The sequence below is a fragment of the Oculina patagonica genome, chromosome 13, assembly GCF_052425735.1.
Source record: "Oculina patagonica isolate OP01 chromosome 13, crgOcupat, whole genome shotgun sequence".
Taxonomy (NCBI): domain Eukaryota; kingdom Metazoa; phylum Cnidaria; class Anthozoa; order Scleractinia; family Oculinidae; genus Oculina; species Oculina patagonica.
In genome coordinates, this window is record NC_135770.1 from 33,162,664 (window position 1) to 33,179,045 (window position 16,382).

At 38.4% G+C, this 16,382-nt stretch overlaps 2 protein-coding genes across 2 annotated transcripts in view; both read right to left on the reverse strand.

Moving 5' to 3' along the window:
* Positions 1–12,056, reverse strand: part of LOC144635269 (E3 ubiquitin-protein ligase UBR2-like) — a 37,047-nt gene extending 24,991 nt beyond the window's left edge. The window contains exons 1-15 of the mRNA XM_078494374.1: positions 11,596–12,056; positions 10,435–10,513; positions 9,841–9,951; positions 8,929–9,059; positions 8,623–8,683; positions 7,876–7,956; positions 7,333–7,395; positions 7,012–7,135; positions 5,593–5,691; positions 4,948–4,984; positions 4,768–4,819; positions 3,695–3,751; positions 2,928–2,969; positions 2,372–2,453; positions 841–913 (exon numbers count right to left, since the gene is read on the reverse strand). Of these exons, the coding sequence (XP_078350500.1) occupies positions 841–913; positions 2,372–2,453; positions 2,928–2,969; positions 3,695–3,751; positions 4,768–4,819; positions 4,948–4,984; positions 5,593–5,691; positions 7,012–7,135; positions 7,333–7,395; positions 7,876–7,956; positions 8,623–8,683; positions 8,929–9,059; positions 9,841–9,951; positions 10,435–10,513; positions 11,596–11,930 (1,427 nt within the window). The 5' untranslated portion in view covers positions 11,931–12,056. The remainder of the gene's footprint in view (positions 1–840; positions 914–2,371; positions 2,454–2,927; positions 2,970–3,694; positions 3,752–4,767; positions 4,820–4,947; positions 4,985–5,592; positions 5,692–7,011; positions 7,136–7,332; positions 7,396–7,875; positions 7,957–8,622; positions 8,684–8,928; positions 9,060–9,840; positions 9,952–10,434; positions 10,514–11,595) is intronic.
* Positions 12,057–13,067: 1,011 nt separating this feature from the next.
* LOC144634765 (uncharacterized) lies at positions 13,068–15,254 on the reverse strand. Its single transcript, XM_078493788.1, has 2 exons — positions 15,128–15,254; positions 13,068–14,790 (listed from the first exon to the last, which is right to left on the reverse strand). The coding sequence occupies exons 1-2, from the start codon at positions 15,158–15,160 to the stop codon at positions 13,444–13,446; spliced, it is 1,380 nt and encodes a 459-aa protein (XP_078349914.1). The 5' UTR covers positions 15,161–15,254; the 3' UTR covers positions 13,068–13,443.
* Positions 15,255–16,382: the final 1,128 nt, after the last annotated feature.

The following is a 16,382-nucleotide window of genomic DNA, read 5'->3' on the forward strand; positions in this document are numbered from 1 at the left end:
GAATTTTGAAAAGCTGACTTTTGGAGCATAAGCCCTTCGTCAGAGCAAAGTTAATAAAATAAATAAATAAATAGATTGGCATTTATTTACGAGGATTGCACGTAACAGTACTTGTGACCTACAAACCTGTGGCCCTCGGATTCCTGATCGAATTGGAATTTAGAATGTTAGTTTTTGAGGAGGGAGGAAAACCAGAGAACCCAGAGAAAAACCCTCGGAGCAAGGCAAGAACCAACAACAAACTCAACCCACAAGTCATATGGTACCAGGCCGTAATCAAACCCAGTTGACATTGGTGGGAGGTGAGACAGAGGTAGAGGATTGTGGATTGTGTGTGTGTGTGTTTATATATGTTGTGGTTTAAATTAATCCTTGTTTGAAAACGCTCAAACCAGTTTGATTTTGATTTTCACGGTCTCATTCATTATCATAATCTTAAACAAAGGGAAATAAAATCAAGCTGGTTTGAAAAATTCTATATGAAAAATTAATAAATTCAAACCACCGCAACCCAAATGTATGACTGGAATATGGAGTAAAACTGCTGGATTAAGCATGGTAATAGATGATGAATGAAAGTACTGTACATTAATTGCAGTTAATTGCAACAACACAGGCACCTGAAGACAAGTGTAAAAGAGGATGGAAAGAGAGACTTCCAGAGAACTACCTGTACAGGTATTGTCAAAGAAAGGGCACAGCTAGGATTCAGAACCTGGAGAGACTGAATAACGTGGAGGAGGAGGACGATTGAAGGTCTTGTTCTCCATTACCTACATTGCATATTCATTTTCTATGAATGATTCATCTACTTTCTATCACAAAAAAATGTTTACTAACTTGAGGTCTATCATCATGAAATGGGCTCTTCTAAGTTTTAAGGACTGCTTTTGAAACTCGAAGGTTCCCTGATCTAAAATAAACAAAAGGATTCAAAAGAATTTAAAAATAAACATACACACAAGCAATAACAGACTTTCAGGTGGTCACTCCTAATTTACATGACTTAGTAACAATCATGAAATTTCATCACTGATTTAAGGGGTGTTAATTTCAGAACTTTACAGAGTATAAAAATACATAATACAATGTAATTATTTATACTATTAAATCGAGTACTGCACACTTTGCAGATGTTCACGCTGGTAACATATACTAGTAATAGTTCTCACTATAAAGCTGCCCCCGCCTTTTTATAATTTGTTTTACAGCAATAATCTAGGATTAGTGGAATCTTTTGTCGTCATGACATTGTTTGCTGCGGAATTTCTTGTTGTGTGACACCGTTGCATCCTAAAAATATTAATTCACAAGTTCAAGTCGAATATATTACCTAGCGCGCGGAAATATTAACCTAACGGAAATACACACAACACATTATTCGTGGTGACAACACGCAAGCTTATTTCCTGGCTTATCACATTCAAAATTAACTTTAATACTAACAATAATTTCCAGGCCAAAAAGCCTAAAAATTCCGCGAGTAACAAAATATGGCACAGTTCAAAGATTCGAGAAAACAATTTTTGATTCTTATTCAACCCACTCTTTGGATCAAATAATCTGACAGTTTGTTTATTACTCGTATACGATACAAACCCCCGAAAGCAAACGTTGACGCTCGAACCAGCTCTTGGAACACACGTAGCCAAGAACACGAAACCAATTGCTCGAAATCTTTCGACGTATTACTAACAACTGCTTCAAATATCACTTAAAGCAGAGAAACCGCTCGAACAAATCTGTGAACACGCGTAAACCAAAACCGGAAAACAAAATGCTGCTAGAAGATGGCGAAGCTCGAAGGTGACGAAACGCGACCTCGTGGTTGCAAGTACCCGACACCACCGTGCGCGCTTGCTAAAATATTACCCGTCACGACCGTGCGCGCCTAGTTTTGTCAAATCGAGAACGCTTCGCCCATTACAAACACATTTCTTACTTTTTCAACAAATATTCTTTGTCCTTGTATGTATACACCCGGGGACTCCTAGGGTGCCTCCTCGGGTTTTGGCCTCTGGGCCAAAACCCTGCGGGGGCAAAAATTTGATTATAATGTACATGTATATTTTCCCTTTTTTATCTGGCATGCCCCACTTGTTCAAATGCTGCTCACTGGCGTGGGTAGATAAATCACGGTGTCTAACATTTGCAGACTGCATACTAAGAGATGTTATCATTACCATATTAAAAGCTAACCGTAAACAGGCTAACCAGAGTGCTATTCATATTCAGGCTAACCAGAGTGTTATACAGGCTAACCAGAGCACCATTCGGGATAATCGGAGTGAAAGTCTTCAAGTCTGCATTCTGCACCCTTTAAACAACCAGACCAAGACTGACTGTACAGCGGCAACTGTTCTAAACTTACCATTCAGAAAAGGGTTCAATTGGTCCATATAAGCCAAAAGAATCACTTCCAATACATCGTGTTCCAATATTAACATTTTAGCCTGCAACAAAAACAGAAGCTGTCATGTTACAAGTAAGGAATTGGCAGCTTTTGAACTTGTAACTGTCTTGATTTGAACACTTGGACAAGTACCAATGTCTTGAAACTGCAGTAAAACCCTCTTTCTTACTTTCATTTACTGAACTTAAAGGAGCTACGTCATGGAAATTTTGTGGATTTTTGGTCTAAACTGTTCTGGAATTAGTGGTAGGCAACTAAATCCATGGAAAACATTACCATTGAACATCTAAAGGAAGATATAACCTTAATTTGTGGAGAGAAATCAAACCATGAGTGGTAAACTGTTAACATGGTGGAGAATTAAATAACCCTCCCTCCCTCCCTCCCTCTCCCCCACAAGTATGTTTTAAATGAAAAGCCCCCGAACGGGCTATAAGAGGATTTACAGTATCTACCATGGAAATATACATTGCCATGATAAATTATTACAACTATTATTACAATAACATCTTACTATTGTGGGGACAGTGTAAAGTTGAACTGACAGAGACGTCACCTGTTGGAAAATAAACAAGACGTACTTTAAAGGATAACAATTATTTTAGATATAAACAAAGATGCATATTAACCAATATCATCCATGTGGCACAAATCTATGTAATGATGATGTCCAATGTAAGCTGTGAGTTTAAGTGTCAGATAACATCCAACGACCACGTATCCTTGTGCTTATTAGCCCAGTGGGGGATACTGTTTTTGTTATCATTCAAAATAAAAATATTAATAATTTCACATAAAGCCTGTCTGTGTCTGGAGATCTAAGCCAACAAGCTGCCTAAACATAAATTAAGTTATTCTGCTTACCAGGGATGCAGCTCAGGAAACACGCTTTTTGGGCCTTGGCAGCTCTTAAAGTTTACCTAAATCTTTGTTTTCATGTGAAATTTCAGGCGGATTTAAGTTCTCTTTCAGCCAGAGTAAAATTAGCCAGCAGCAGGCCCTAAGCAACATCCCTGGCTTACATTGAGAAATTGTGCTAACTAGTCTGTTCAATAAATTCATTTCTATAGTTTCAGGAACTATCAACAACCACCCCAATGAGGTCATTGAAATGCCGAAGGAGAGGAGGATTTCAAAAGTCAAAGTTAAGTGGGATATCGCTTTTGGAATGTTATCAGATATCCCACATTTTGGCTGTGTCAGTTGACTTGTGAATAAAGACTCATCTCGTGCAATAAAAAGAAAACAATTGATTTGAATCCTATAGTAACCACTACTCACTGAAACGCTGTGTTCGTGATCGTCCTCAACAAAGTCCTTTTGAATTTGACTGTAATGCTGTAAGTCAAATTTATGAAATGATTATGTGTCAGGGCCATCAAGGACAAAAGGCAAGGTTATTTTTAGACGAGGGTTCCAACTAGTATTTAAGGTCATTGCCCTGTATTGCATTGCGCATCCTTACTGCGCAGAATTTTACGGGTAATAAGCAAGCGCGAGCGCGCGCACATAAACAAAATGGCGGCTTTTTTCTATATGGCTTAGTCCGCGAGAGAAGTAAATTGTCGCTTTCTCGTAAACGAGTCTGGTGACCTATCAATTTTTTCTCATATTTTGGGTGTAGCGATCAAATTCTTTCTGTAAAATGAAAACAGATCAATTCTTGTGTTTGAAAAATAAATTATCGCTAAAAACGTGTACTTTGCTAGTACTCGCAGAGGAATTTTGAAGGAATTATATGGAATATACAAGGTCTTCCTGCTCCTAAACGAATCTGGTGACCCCCCTTTTTTATTTCAAAATTTAAGTTCCCTTAAAGTAATAAACCAGTAGGCGAAGTTTGGTTAAAAAATTGTGTTCAGTTCTATTTCAGGGCAATGACCTTAAGGCAAGGTGTCAACAAAGCATGTTCCACCAAATCAAGTTTCTATTTATCTGTCAGGTCAAGTAGCTGCCCTTGGGACCCCTCTCTCAACTGGAACACTGATTTTAGACAATAAAACATATTATAGAGTACATGGCTGTATAGTTTGGGGGTCACTTCTCTGAAAATGGCGCACTTCTTAAAATCTTAAAATTTTGTCTGGGATAAAATATTTTTCTGCCTGATCCCAAGGTCCCTTCCATTTCTAGGACTGCAAGGAACAAATGGGAGCAGTGACGATTGAAAATGCATTCCTTTTTGACTGTTTTTTTTTAAGTTGAAGTGGTTTGTTAATTGCTATATTTCACATTTTGCCTTCTCCCTATTTTTTCTGCTCCTACGAGACGCATACTGAATGGTTGTTCTTAAATGGCCAACACATACATGTACTCAACAATATATAAATTGTACAGTTATGTTTAATTCCTACCTTGGTAAAATGAATAGCAAATGCTTTCTTTCCCACAGGATCCATTAACATTCTACAGAAATAATGGACAATGACCATCAGATTAATCCTTCCTTGAACTTAAAACATACATTAACTAATTTGTCAAAAACCTGTGAAATCAAACTTAATTTTAATTAGTTATACATGTAATGTACTTACGTGTTCATGAACAACTTGTGGGTATGAGCTCTGGCAACTGAAAATAATGAAAACACTACCATTAGTCTCACTAGGGGGAGGAAGGATACTAAAATGTATCAAAATCAGCTTGGGCACTTCTCAAGAAAACTTTAAGAGTAATATATAAACAGTTCACATTTATGTCTTTTAATCTTTGCTAAGCGACTCAGTAAAAAAGGCACCTCAAAATTAGTAATTAATTTATTTGGCCAAGTTTGATAATTAAATCTTGCATTGGGCAAAGCAACCATTTACTGAAGAACCATTGTCACTACATAGTTCACTACATAGTTCAACTATGTAGTACCCTGGCTTTTGCCAACTGTTACCATGAAAAATGCTTGTGACATCATGCAAAGAATCACTATAGCGTACACAGGTTTGGGCTACTACATGCATGTACCTAGATACAGTACACCACAAGCCCTACAAAAAAATCCAATATGTACACAATAACACCCCTCCTACACAGTGAGGGTCTTATAAAGCCAAGCTTCCCTTCATAATTATAGTATTAATTTCTATAAGGTACTGTGTGCTTCATCGCCAGCTTTGATTGACAGCTGTCACTCAATTGACTGTTTTATTACTGTTTGCATGCAATAAACTGAACTGTTACAGTACCTTTCCACAAAGTCGAGTCAGAAAGGAGCACTCTGCTAAGAAGATCATAACCATCTTTGGGTACAAGGACAGTGTTACAGAGTATTCTTCTGAGGCCATCTGAAGAAAAAGTGCATTTTGTTGACTCAGTAACTACACTGCTGTTCTTAGGCTGTGTTCACACTTGGTGCCTTGGCAAACTGCCCGAGTACAATTCTCGCTGGGCACTAATGTGAACATACTACTTTTTCAAGTGCCCACGCTATAATTCTGGCATGGTGCCCATGCCTGAGTACAAGGTCGACAGGGGTGTAGCTAGCCTATAGGCCCGTAGGCCCGGGCCTACAATTTTTTTTGGCCCGCTCGTATTTTTAAAATGTATAATAGAGAGCAATTCAGGCTGAAGCACTTTCAAAATGAAATAGAAAGCAATGTGCATTGAAAATATCACAAAGACTTCAAGTAGCCAAGTGATAGGTATCGTTAAAGAAAAGTGCGTTTATATATTTGGCAAATTTAGGTGCTGTGAAATTGCACTTTTGAGGGTCTTTATCGGTAGGATGTCCCCCCCCCCCCCCCCACTCCCCCACCAAAGAGTGGCCAGGCCTACAACTCTTCAGAAAGCTGGCTACGCCCTTGGTCGAGACCTTGTACTCGGGCACTTCATGGTACTTGAGTACTTTGGTTTTCTGCGTGTGAACACAACGCTATTTTTTGCCGGTGCCAAGGTACCAGTGCTTGGGCACTAAGTGTTAACACGGCCTTATTCTCACCTCTATAGGTGGAAGGTACAAAAAGAATGAATGAAGGTATTAAACTGGCTGGGAGGCTAGTTCACTACAAGTTATCAGTGCAGACCTGGGTGAAGAGAGGCACTGTGACAGTTATGCCTCTTGCCAAAGGACAAGAACACAACACAAAAGAGTCTGACCAGTGCTCAAGCCCAGAACTCGTGATCCATAGTCCACGTCCCCTGTGGGAGGTACACTGGCCTAATGGGTAGTGTGATCAGTGTAACAAGCAGACCATTGGCTGGTGTTCATGCCTTGGGTTCAAGCCTTGGTGCAACATTCAAGTCGTATTCTTTGATATGACACTTACGTCTAATGCTTGCAGTGCCTTTCACTATGCCTTACCGTATTTCTACATAATTATAATTGTAGGTACATTGGGTCTCAGTAAATTGTTAGCTATGCAACTCCAAATACTGTTACATGCTTGGAGTGACCTGCAAATGCTATTATAGAAATTGGGTTTCTAGAGTGCAAAAATATTGACTTTTTTCAGTGTTTTTGTTCATGTGGACTACGACAAAAATGTTTACAAAACAAGACAACAGTCGGTCATTATACATCTGGTCCAAACAACTTGACCAATGACAACTACTATTGTACAAAATTAATGTATATGATAGGCATTGTAAACATTATTTTAACAAACCAGAATAATTTGTGATCTTGTTTAACCATCCCAGCATCTGAACAGCACATATTTGATGAGCGATGACTTTATGATGCATCACACGGCACTTCAGTGGTTTATGACTAGGTCCTGATGTACCTTGCTGTAACAAATTATACATTGAGCCATGAGGTCAACAAGTATAATATTTTTATCCAAACCATGCAATTATCTGGACTTGGATATTAAATCCAAGCATTTCCAATGATCTACATGACTTGTACAGTTAGTAACAGGGAGATAATTATGAGGTAAAATGCAATTTAACCAAGTTTACCAACATGTTAAATTTACATGTACCTTTATCAATCTTCTGGAATGCTCACATTCACTGTAACTTCCTGTCCTAACAATTGACCTTCCCTGGAGAGAGAAAAGATAAACTAATGTTATGTGAATAACATAACATTAGTGACATCTCGGAAAAGGACGATAAACCGTAGGCCCCGTCTCCTGTATCTTCAGGCTTATAACAGGGGACGTTAAAGAACCCACACACTATTCGCAAAGAGTAGGGCACGAAGCTCCCGGTGTTGTGGTCTGGCCTTTGTGTAGTAAATTGACGAAATTACAGTATGTGTACAGCGCATTTGAACATATACATATGAAAAATGCGCTATATAAATTCATTATCATTATCATTATGTAGGATTTAACACAAAGGTCTTAAAATTATTAATAATTTCCCTAGACTTTTGTCTAGGGCCTGACGCACTGAGGTACAAGTACAACTACACTGTATACAGTGGCTAGTACCAAGAACCAATATACATACTTATTATTCACCACACTGCTGATTCAGCATAAATAAAATAATTAAAAATAATTCATTTCATGTCTCACCTCCCTGTCTACGATATTAGCGTAAGCTATAGCCTGGCTTTGTGAGCACCTGGGTATTGCTTGCTGTAATGTACGTATCACCTGTGGAGTCGCAAATTTATTTAGATCGAACTGTCTTTGCAGTGCTTAAATCTGTGTTTAAATGGTTAATTTTTGGAAACTAAGCACATATCATTGTTCATCTTCAAGGGATTGTTCATGAAGTCACTAACAACATACAGGAGAAAATCTAGAATGAAACGATGGCCTAGCCACAAGTCACAAGTCACCCAGTGATTGAAGCAACTGACTTGTGTGCAGAAGATCATGCATGTTTGATTTCGGTTGGGAATCTTGAAATTTAAAGGGGCAGTGTTGAAAATCCCATAAAGGTGTCACTTGGTATTAATGAAAATCCACTTGTAGTAGCCTGGCCTTGCCAAAATGTACTGTACTTGTCGCACAAATTTTTAGAAAGTGGTGTGGCTATGGACTGGCACGTAAGAAGTGGCCTAAAACTTGAAAAGGTTGGGTCAACATTTTCAAGATTGACAGTTTTGCTTAGAAGAAAATTAATCGTAAAAACCATGATCACAGTTTATTCACATCTTGGAGAATGAATTTATGCCTTTATTTTGTTGTTCAATGTTTTTTTGTTGATCTATTGGGTGCACCCACATAATTCTAGCATAGTTCTCGGGGTGAGGTCGTTTTTGCCTTGACCCTGCTGTCCCGTTAACACAGTGAGTAATAATTTCTAGTGCTTACCTCCTCATAGGTATGAACTTCATCATTAAATAACACTGTAGCAAAAGTGTCCTCATTACAACTACAAATAAGAAAACAACAAATTTTAATTAGCTTGAGTTAAAATATGAAAACATAACTGAATTATTAATATTCAAACTGAGGAATATCAAGGTGGATGTAATATATCAAACACAAGAGACACTGTGTCATCAGATATCCAAACACTGAGACAAGAATTGAAAATATGACGTAAGCTTACTCTGGTAATTCTTTCATGTAAGCAAACATGCATGTAATTATGTTGACAGACAGAAACAAACTTACGAGACGTCTAAATAATCTGGAAGTTCATCCGTTTTGTCCCAGCAGATAAGATCAATGCAGTAATCTAAAACAACATTGTAGATATCAACTCCTCGTTCAAGCACATCCTGGGGCAGCTTAGCAGTTGGATTCTGTAGTGAAAAAGATTATCACAAGGAAACTTTAAGTCATTGACAGTAGATGTATGTAGTGCAGGGCTGGATTTTTTTTTTTTTTTTTTTTTTACTCAATGCTCCCAAACCCCCTGAGACACAAGGCATTTGGAGTTTGTGAGCCAAAAAAGGCCCACTCGCAAACTTAAGCAAGCTAACAGCTCTCTATTAAAATTGCTGGTGAAAAACAAAGAAAATTTTTTGGGAAAATTCCACAGCACAACCTGTTCTGCAACAGAGGAACAACACAGTTTTGTGCATTCCACACAGTGGTTTTGAGCAGGAAGAAAACTCTGAGTCTGTGCACAATAACCAGAACTCCGTAAATCATAGCCTTTCAAGTTATACTTAGCCACAGTCTGTGTTCTTGTTGACCAAAAAGGATTCAAGCAGGCTCTGGGAAAGAAATTGCTTTTTGGCCGTAATGCACAAAAGCCTAACTATGATTTATTGTACTAAAGACCTGTGTAGCCCAACAGATTGCAAGTTTAATTATTGTCACTCCGTAGAAACTAAAATCTTAATTTAAGATGTATCGTCTTACCTCAGCCCCAGAGCAATAGCTGAGAAATTAGGTCAGCTATTATTCTGGTGCTGAGGTAAGACGAAACATCTTTTAGTTTTTATGGAGCAGCCACAGAAAATGGAGATAACTGAAGGTCCTGAATGGCATGCAATGGTAGACCTTTTGGTTTCAATCAACTTTGACAAAAACCTTGGGAATGCAGTTTTCATTTATTTATTTATTTAAGAATTATACCTCTTCCATGTCAGTATCGCCTGTGTGTTGATGTGTATCACAGGCCACACCGTCCTTCCAGGCCTCAATGTCACCACAATCACAAAATCCTCCACCCCCTGAAGTGTTCATCTGGAAAATCACAGTTAGGGAATAACACACATTAAGAAATCTATTCTATTTGGGGGGGGGGGGGGGGGGGGAGAACAACACTGTTGAGGCTCACATATGGGTTATTCCAAAAAAACTCCACCATCCTTCCCTTAAGGGATGGCAAGGTTTTATCTCCCTCCCCCCCCCCCCCTCCAGATGGTCAATATACCCATCCCTCCCACCTGGATATCCTTAGCAATATACCCCTCTCCTGACTGGTTCCCGTAACTTTATCAGATTTATTCCCTGATGTCCAGAGTCCTCAAATATGTCCCTACCACGAGAATTTCCCAAAGACCATTAGTCAGGGGAGACTGTGGTTTTTTTTTTCTGGAACAACCCTATCATACATACTGTACATCTTAAGATATATTGACTTGGAAAGATCTTGCACTTTGAATATGGAATCCCTGTGTCATGACAGGCTATATACCTGTAATAAACTAGAAGCAGGAAACCCACCTTGTAATGATGATTTTTATGGATACTTTTTTGAAAACAATCTATACACAGAACACAAGTACTATCATAGCCACAGTCCCTGAAAGAGAAAAATAGTGTTTGTTACATAAACATGATCATATCGACAGAGTGACTAGCAATACATGTAGATGTACGTGTATTTTTTGTTACAATGTATATTAATGCTGTTATGAATATCCTGACCAGATACATGTATCTACAGTGTCCTAACAATATAGATCAACTGTTATCAGATGGTTGGGTTTTTTCATTTTCTATTGGAAAAAAAACTATTTTCATTTGTAGTTTGGTTTATCAACTTTATCAACCATCATTTGTTTAATGGTTGAAGTTCTCCAACAATTTTATAAGAAGTTTTAAACCACTCTTTTATGGATATCAAAATTAGCCAAATCTTATAACTGTTTTAGAGAATATAACAAAGTTCTACAGAAATGTACTTTGCACAGAACACAATCACAACAAGCTTACTTTGCTACGTGCATCTACTATAAGATAAGTGCTCTGGATATGCCGGTAATGCATGATTTCCAGAATAAATTGTAGGATCTTATAGCCATTGAGAAAAAAGACAGTAACAGTAGTGTGTAAAAAAATGAATTGTGGGGGAAGGTGATTTCTTGAAAAATACCCTGCCACTTCACGGGCACTTTGCAGGCATCAGAGTGCTTTTTACATTGTAGGTGGGGGGTTGTTTTTTTTTTTTGTTTTTTTTTTTTTTTTTTTAAATAAGTCATAAAAAATATTCACTATTTTTTTTTAATGAGATGCAAATTAGTGGCCTGGAGGTATTTTTGCTATTTAATTGTCTCTATCTCTTTTCTGTAAACAACAAGTTACAAACAAACAAAATTAAGTAACATTTAGCCACAGTTTGCCTCTAATAGAGTTTTAGAGCAGGTACATCCTTCGATATCATACTGCAGTTTATTGGAGTACAATATATGAACAACCTTTATAAAACCCACTGTTCCCTAGACCTAAGAACTCCATGTTTTTATGACGCAATAATAATATTTTTCAAAATGATCAACAAAGCAATACGTGGATCTCTTTTGTACGTTAAACTTATCACGTTTGAAAACGATTTACCACAAACATTTTTTTTTCTGATTACACTAAGAAAATAATAATACAAACCTGCAAGAATAAGTTGGTTCCCCGACCTTAAACACTTTGCCACACAGCTGAGAAGGTGAATTCGCGCTTTGCAGTTTTTGAAACCCAATCGATGGATCCTCGCCACAAATGAAGTACTCCAACGGAGCAAAAATCATCCGCTGGCATTTCTCCTCGTTGATAAAAGCCTTCAGATTCGGATCAGAATGCAGTTCAAAACATTTATACACGTATTCTGAAAGATGTTCCGTAAACATACTTCGGAAGTCCCTCATTTCTCTCAGTCTGCTTATCCATTTTTTTCCAAGATCACTGAAGTCTAATTCTGGATTTTCCCTCATTTCGACTTCGCTCATTATCTATCGAGCCTGGTATAAGAAAAATCACACGACTGAGTCCAGCAAGGCGAGCATTTCAACGGGAAATTAAGCCCAGAAGGTAAATTTCCACGAAGAAAATAATAATGGCGGACACTCCGTGATTACAGAAGTGCCGCTGACACAACATGCAGACAGCCGTATAGGCAAGCAATTCGTGCAAATAAAATTTTGTATCCGAAATGTTCTCGTTGTCACAGATGGTTGTTTTCAAGAGATTGACTCGTAGTTTTTTTCTGGTACTACGCTAATGAACTGAATTGCTCTTTCTTTCTGGTATTCTCGAGTTATTTGTGGCAACATAACGTTGGCCGTTTTTATACTAAAGACATGTTACCCGTCTGGACTAGTTTCGGCAAACATTTTGTTGTTCGTCTGGTTATGGACGTTATGCGCCTCCAGAATAAAGCAGACGGGCACAAGACGAGTTACCCGTCTAGACGAGCTTCTTTTTGAAATGGGACTTTAAAGATGAAGTAGGAATGATAGCTCGTCTCGACGTGTTTCGCGTCTTGTGCCTGCCTTTATACTTGAAAAGCATAACCAGACGAGCAACAAAAATGTTCGTTGAAGCTCATCCAGACGGGTACATGTAATAGATCTCTCCTGCTCTAGTATAAAAACAGCCATTGTAATAAAAGTAATTACCTTTATACATTTACCTTTTACCTGAACTTTTTCGTCTGGTAGACTGACAACAACTTTAAAAACAAGTTGAATGCGCGCGCTAAAATTGAGTATTTATCCTGTAGTAATTCCATGGATTTCGAGTGTTTTATTTTCTAGTTTGGGGGCTTGGTGCTTAGATCTTGGTTTCCGAGAGCTTTGTTTTGTATACTTCTCATTTCCACAGCCGGTTTGTTCTTTCATTATTGTCCTAAAGATCCACGCATGTCATCAAAACTGACTCTATGGAAAACGTTTTATTAATTTTTTGTTGAATAGCAGCCAAGAGCCTTGAAGAGCCTAGAAAGAGATAATCGTTATATCAGAGCCCAATTGCAAGCAAGAATTATTATGGCTACATGACAGAATTTTTTTCGAGAAAATGTTGTTGAAAAAAAAAGAGTGTAAACTGGAATTATCGCGCTTGGGAATAAGTGGTTAAAATCTGGAACCCAGCTGCTGGAATCTGGAATTTAACTGCTGGAATCCGGAATGGCAGCTGTTCGTCAGGGATTGGATTGTCTATGGGCTTTCAGTTATCAAGATAAATCACAAACTGCAAGCACAGGTGATTCGAAATACCAGTTATTTCAAGTTAACATTGATCACTGAGCTGAGCTTGTTTATTCACAATATAACCCTCCTTTATACAAGAAAAAAAATTCAAAACAACAAGCTGGACTAAGCAAGAGAATAATGAAAGATACATGTTGAATATCGGATTTTTGCAAGCTCCAGAAAAGTAATCGAAATTTCCATAATTACAGTTCAGGATATCCGTACACAAAGGTGCGTTAACTTTTGATATTTCCCTGATACAGTTATATCACACGTCTTCATGGCCATGACGATATGCTTCAATTTTCGCTTCATGTAAATCTGTTAACATAGTGTGGTCACTGTCTTTCTTCTGTGGAGCCAATACTTCATCCTTCGCTTGATTTTGCGGAATTGTCTTTGAGTACAAGTGACTAAACATGCTCACTTTCCTTTCTTTTTTCGTTTTGGTCATGTCGGGTGGACCTTGTTGGATGCTGGAAAGTTCATTCAAGTTGTCTCCAAGCGCATCGTCTTCAACTACATACTCGTTTTTGGCTTCCTGGTCGGTTTTTTTCTTTAAGCTTTTTCGTTTTGCGCTAACTGTGAAGACAAGAATTCCGGACAAAACTTCGCTGACGCGGAAACATGTTTGCATTGCCCACCAAGACCAAGCATCGACAAATTTTACGTCGGAATATACTCCAAAAACACTGGCACTTGCGTAGATAAACATAGCACTGAGAATGAAATTGTTGACGCCCGAGGCGTAAATTAGGCGGATGTAAAGGACTTCCTTTTTAATCTTGACCTCCTTGTGGCCAAAGAGTTTTTTATCAAGTTTGTACCCAAGAACAAAATACCCCACACCAAGAATCGAGCCCCAGGTTATAAAGAATACTTGACAGAAAACCAGCATAGCTTTAGCTTCAACAAACTCCGACACAACAAAATCAGTCGTCAACACAAGAATAAAGTGCAGGATAATGATTGTAAGGATGACGTTAAGCTTTTGCATCTTTGGAGGAGCGAGATTTATTTTTGCAGTTTCCACCAGGGCAAGAATCACCAGGCAGTCGGCTGACGTCAGACAAGGGCTCGCTAGCGACCATAACACGCGCATGGTTGATACATTGTTTATTATGTTTCCTTGGTGATATGGATCGGTAAACAACACGAACGCTCGGGTGAAGCCCAATATAAACATGACAATATTCAGACAAAACCCGAGGTATTTTTGATGTAGTCCTACATAAAGACCATGCCCGATAAAGTAAGCGGCGTAAACAGCAAAGCCTAAGAATATCAGAGCAAACAGGTAAACATGAAACTCCCAAGCTGCTCCCCATTCCCCGAACGCTTTCGACCAGTCTGGACCGGGCTCGGGCCATGCCTCCGCTGTGGCTTCCGGTTCAACTGCAGGGGTTTCAGCCTCGGCCTCAGATATTGGTAACGGTGATGGACTGGAAGCTAGCTTTTCAAGAAGTTTTGATGGTCTGACAGCCTCCTTAGATAAATTAGTCTCTCCTTGCTGATCAGTTGTTGGACTAACATCACCATTGCCTTCAGTATTTGGTTCGGAGGATGATGTCTTTGCCTCCTTTCCATGACAAGCAATGACCAATAACACCAAGGTCTAAAATACAAGCGTATATGCAGTTATCATATCCTTTTAGCTAAAAATTCTTTAAAAGTACTGTTCATAATTTAGGAGAGGTTATTAACCTTTTAACGTGGTTTACAAAACAACAGAGTTTTTGTGTGTTAAGTATATCGGACCATAAAGGTCTGCTAAAATTAAATTAAAGTCCCATCAAGAGCCCCGAGTTTTGACATAACTCTTAGAGATGACGCTTAGACGCTCTATGTACCACTTTGTACAGGAATGTGATACCAGTAAACAACTAACTGACTGTCTGTTTAATTATATTAAATCCTCTTAAGCAAATGAAAAACAAAGCAATGATTCTCACCATTAAACCAACCCATTTTTGATTCAGTTTCATTCCTGAATTCCCGACCTGGCTTGATCACACCAATTTCTTAACATTTTGTATTCAACAGAAAGAAAAAACAGTGCAAGATAAAAAGAGAACGGAGGCGAACAATTATAAGGCTCAATATTATGATGTCATAAATACTAACTTCAATTCTAATGCCGTCCTTACGGTTAAAATCTTTTACTAGAACAATACTTTGGCGAACGTTTTACATCTGCCAATAAACAGAAAGCTCAATAATTTTTGACAAATCTTCGTAGAAAACTTGAAGTGTTTCCCAGTGTTGCATCAAAAATGTGCGCGAGCACTCTTGAATATCATCGAACATTACCACGCATGACGCGATGACGATACTTAACGCTGCTAGCAACTTCGACGATGAAAACCGCGGGCTCAATGAAAATTGTCGTCAACTTGGACTTTGCCCCGGTCCTTCTTGAACTTTTTTGCGAAACAAATAATCATATTTCATAATTTCAATACTGAGAGGAACTTCATCACCAATGATTACACCCGTGTACCAGGTAAAAAGCCTTGTGATCCGTTGGCTGATTTCGGATTTCGCCAAAAGTGTAGAGACACTCGGCACGTTTTGAGTACCTTGGACAAATTTTACCCCTCACCCCTTCGATTTTACCCCCGAAACAATGTTTGATTTGCTATCTGCAAGACTTGCCTCGTTTGTGTACAACATTGAAAATGGGAAGGGGAAATGGTTCAAAAGCTGCACCAAATTTAAAGTGGTAAAATGGGAAAGTTAAAATTTGTATGACTTCAACCAACTGTTTCAAGGACATTTGCCGCTCATTGTCGTTCGGAAAAATGTTAAAAAATGCTAGTACAGTAGAAGCTCGATAGTACGAAGGACCAAGGGACTGGCAGAACACATACTCGCTATAACGAGGTCAGTTTTGTTATACCAGGAGCCATAATCCACGATTATGGCTTCTGGTTATATCGAGGTTCTTTTCCATATATTTTACTGTTACACCGAGGACTTCGTTATGTAGACGTGCGTTAAATCGAGGTTCCACTATATGCGTTGCGCGTTTGCGCTTTCGCCGAGAATGGGCGTATAGATTTATCTTTAAGTCGGCAAAGTTACAATTAGGCATTGTAAAAAAAAAACTTTTTAAGTGAAGAGTTTTATTCCAGGATACTGTCAACAAAATGTTGTTCTGTTAGTATGGGGAAAAACTGGTCATGGGCTTGTAGAAAAAGAAATTCG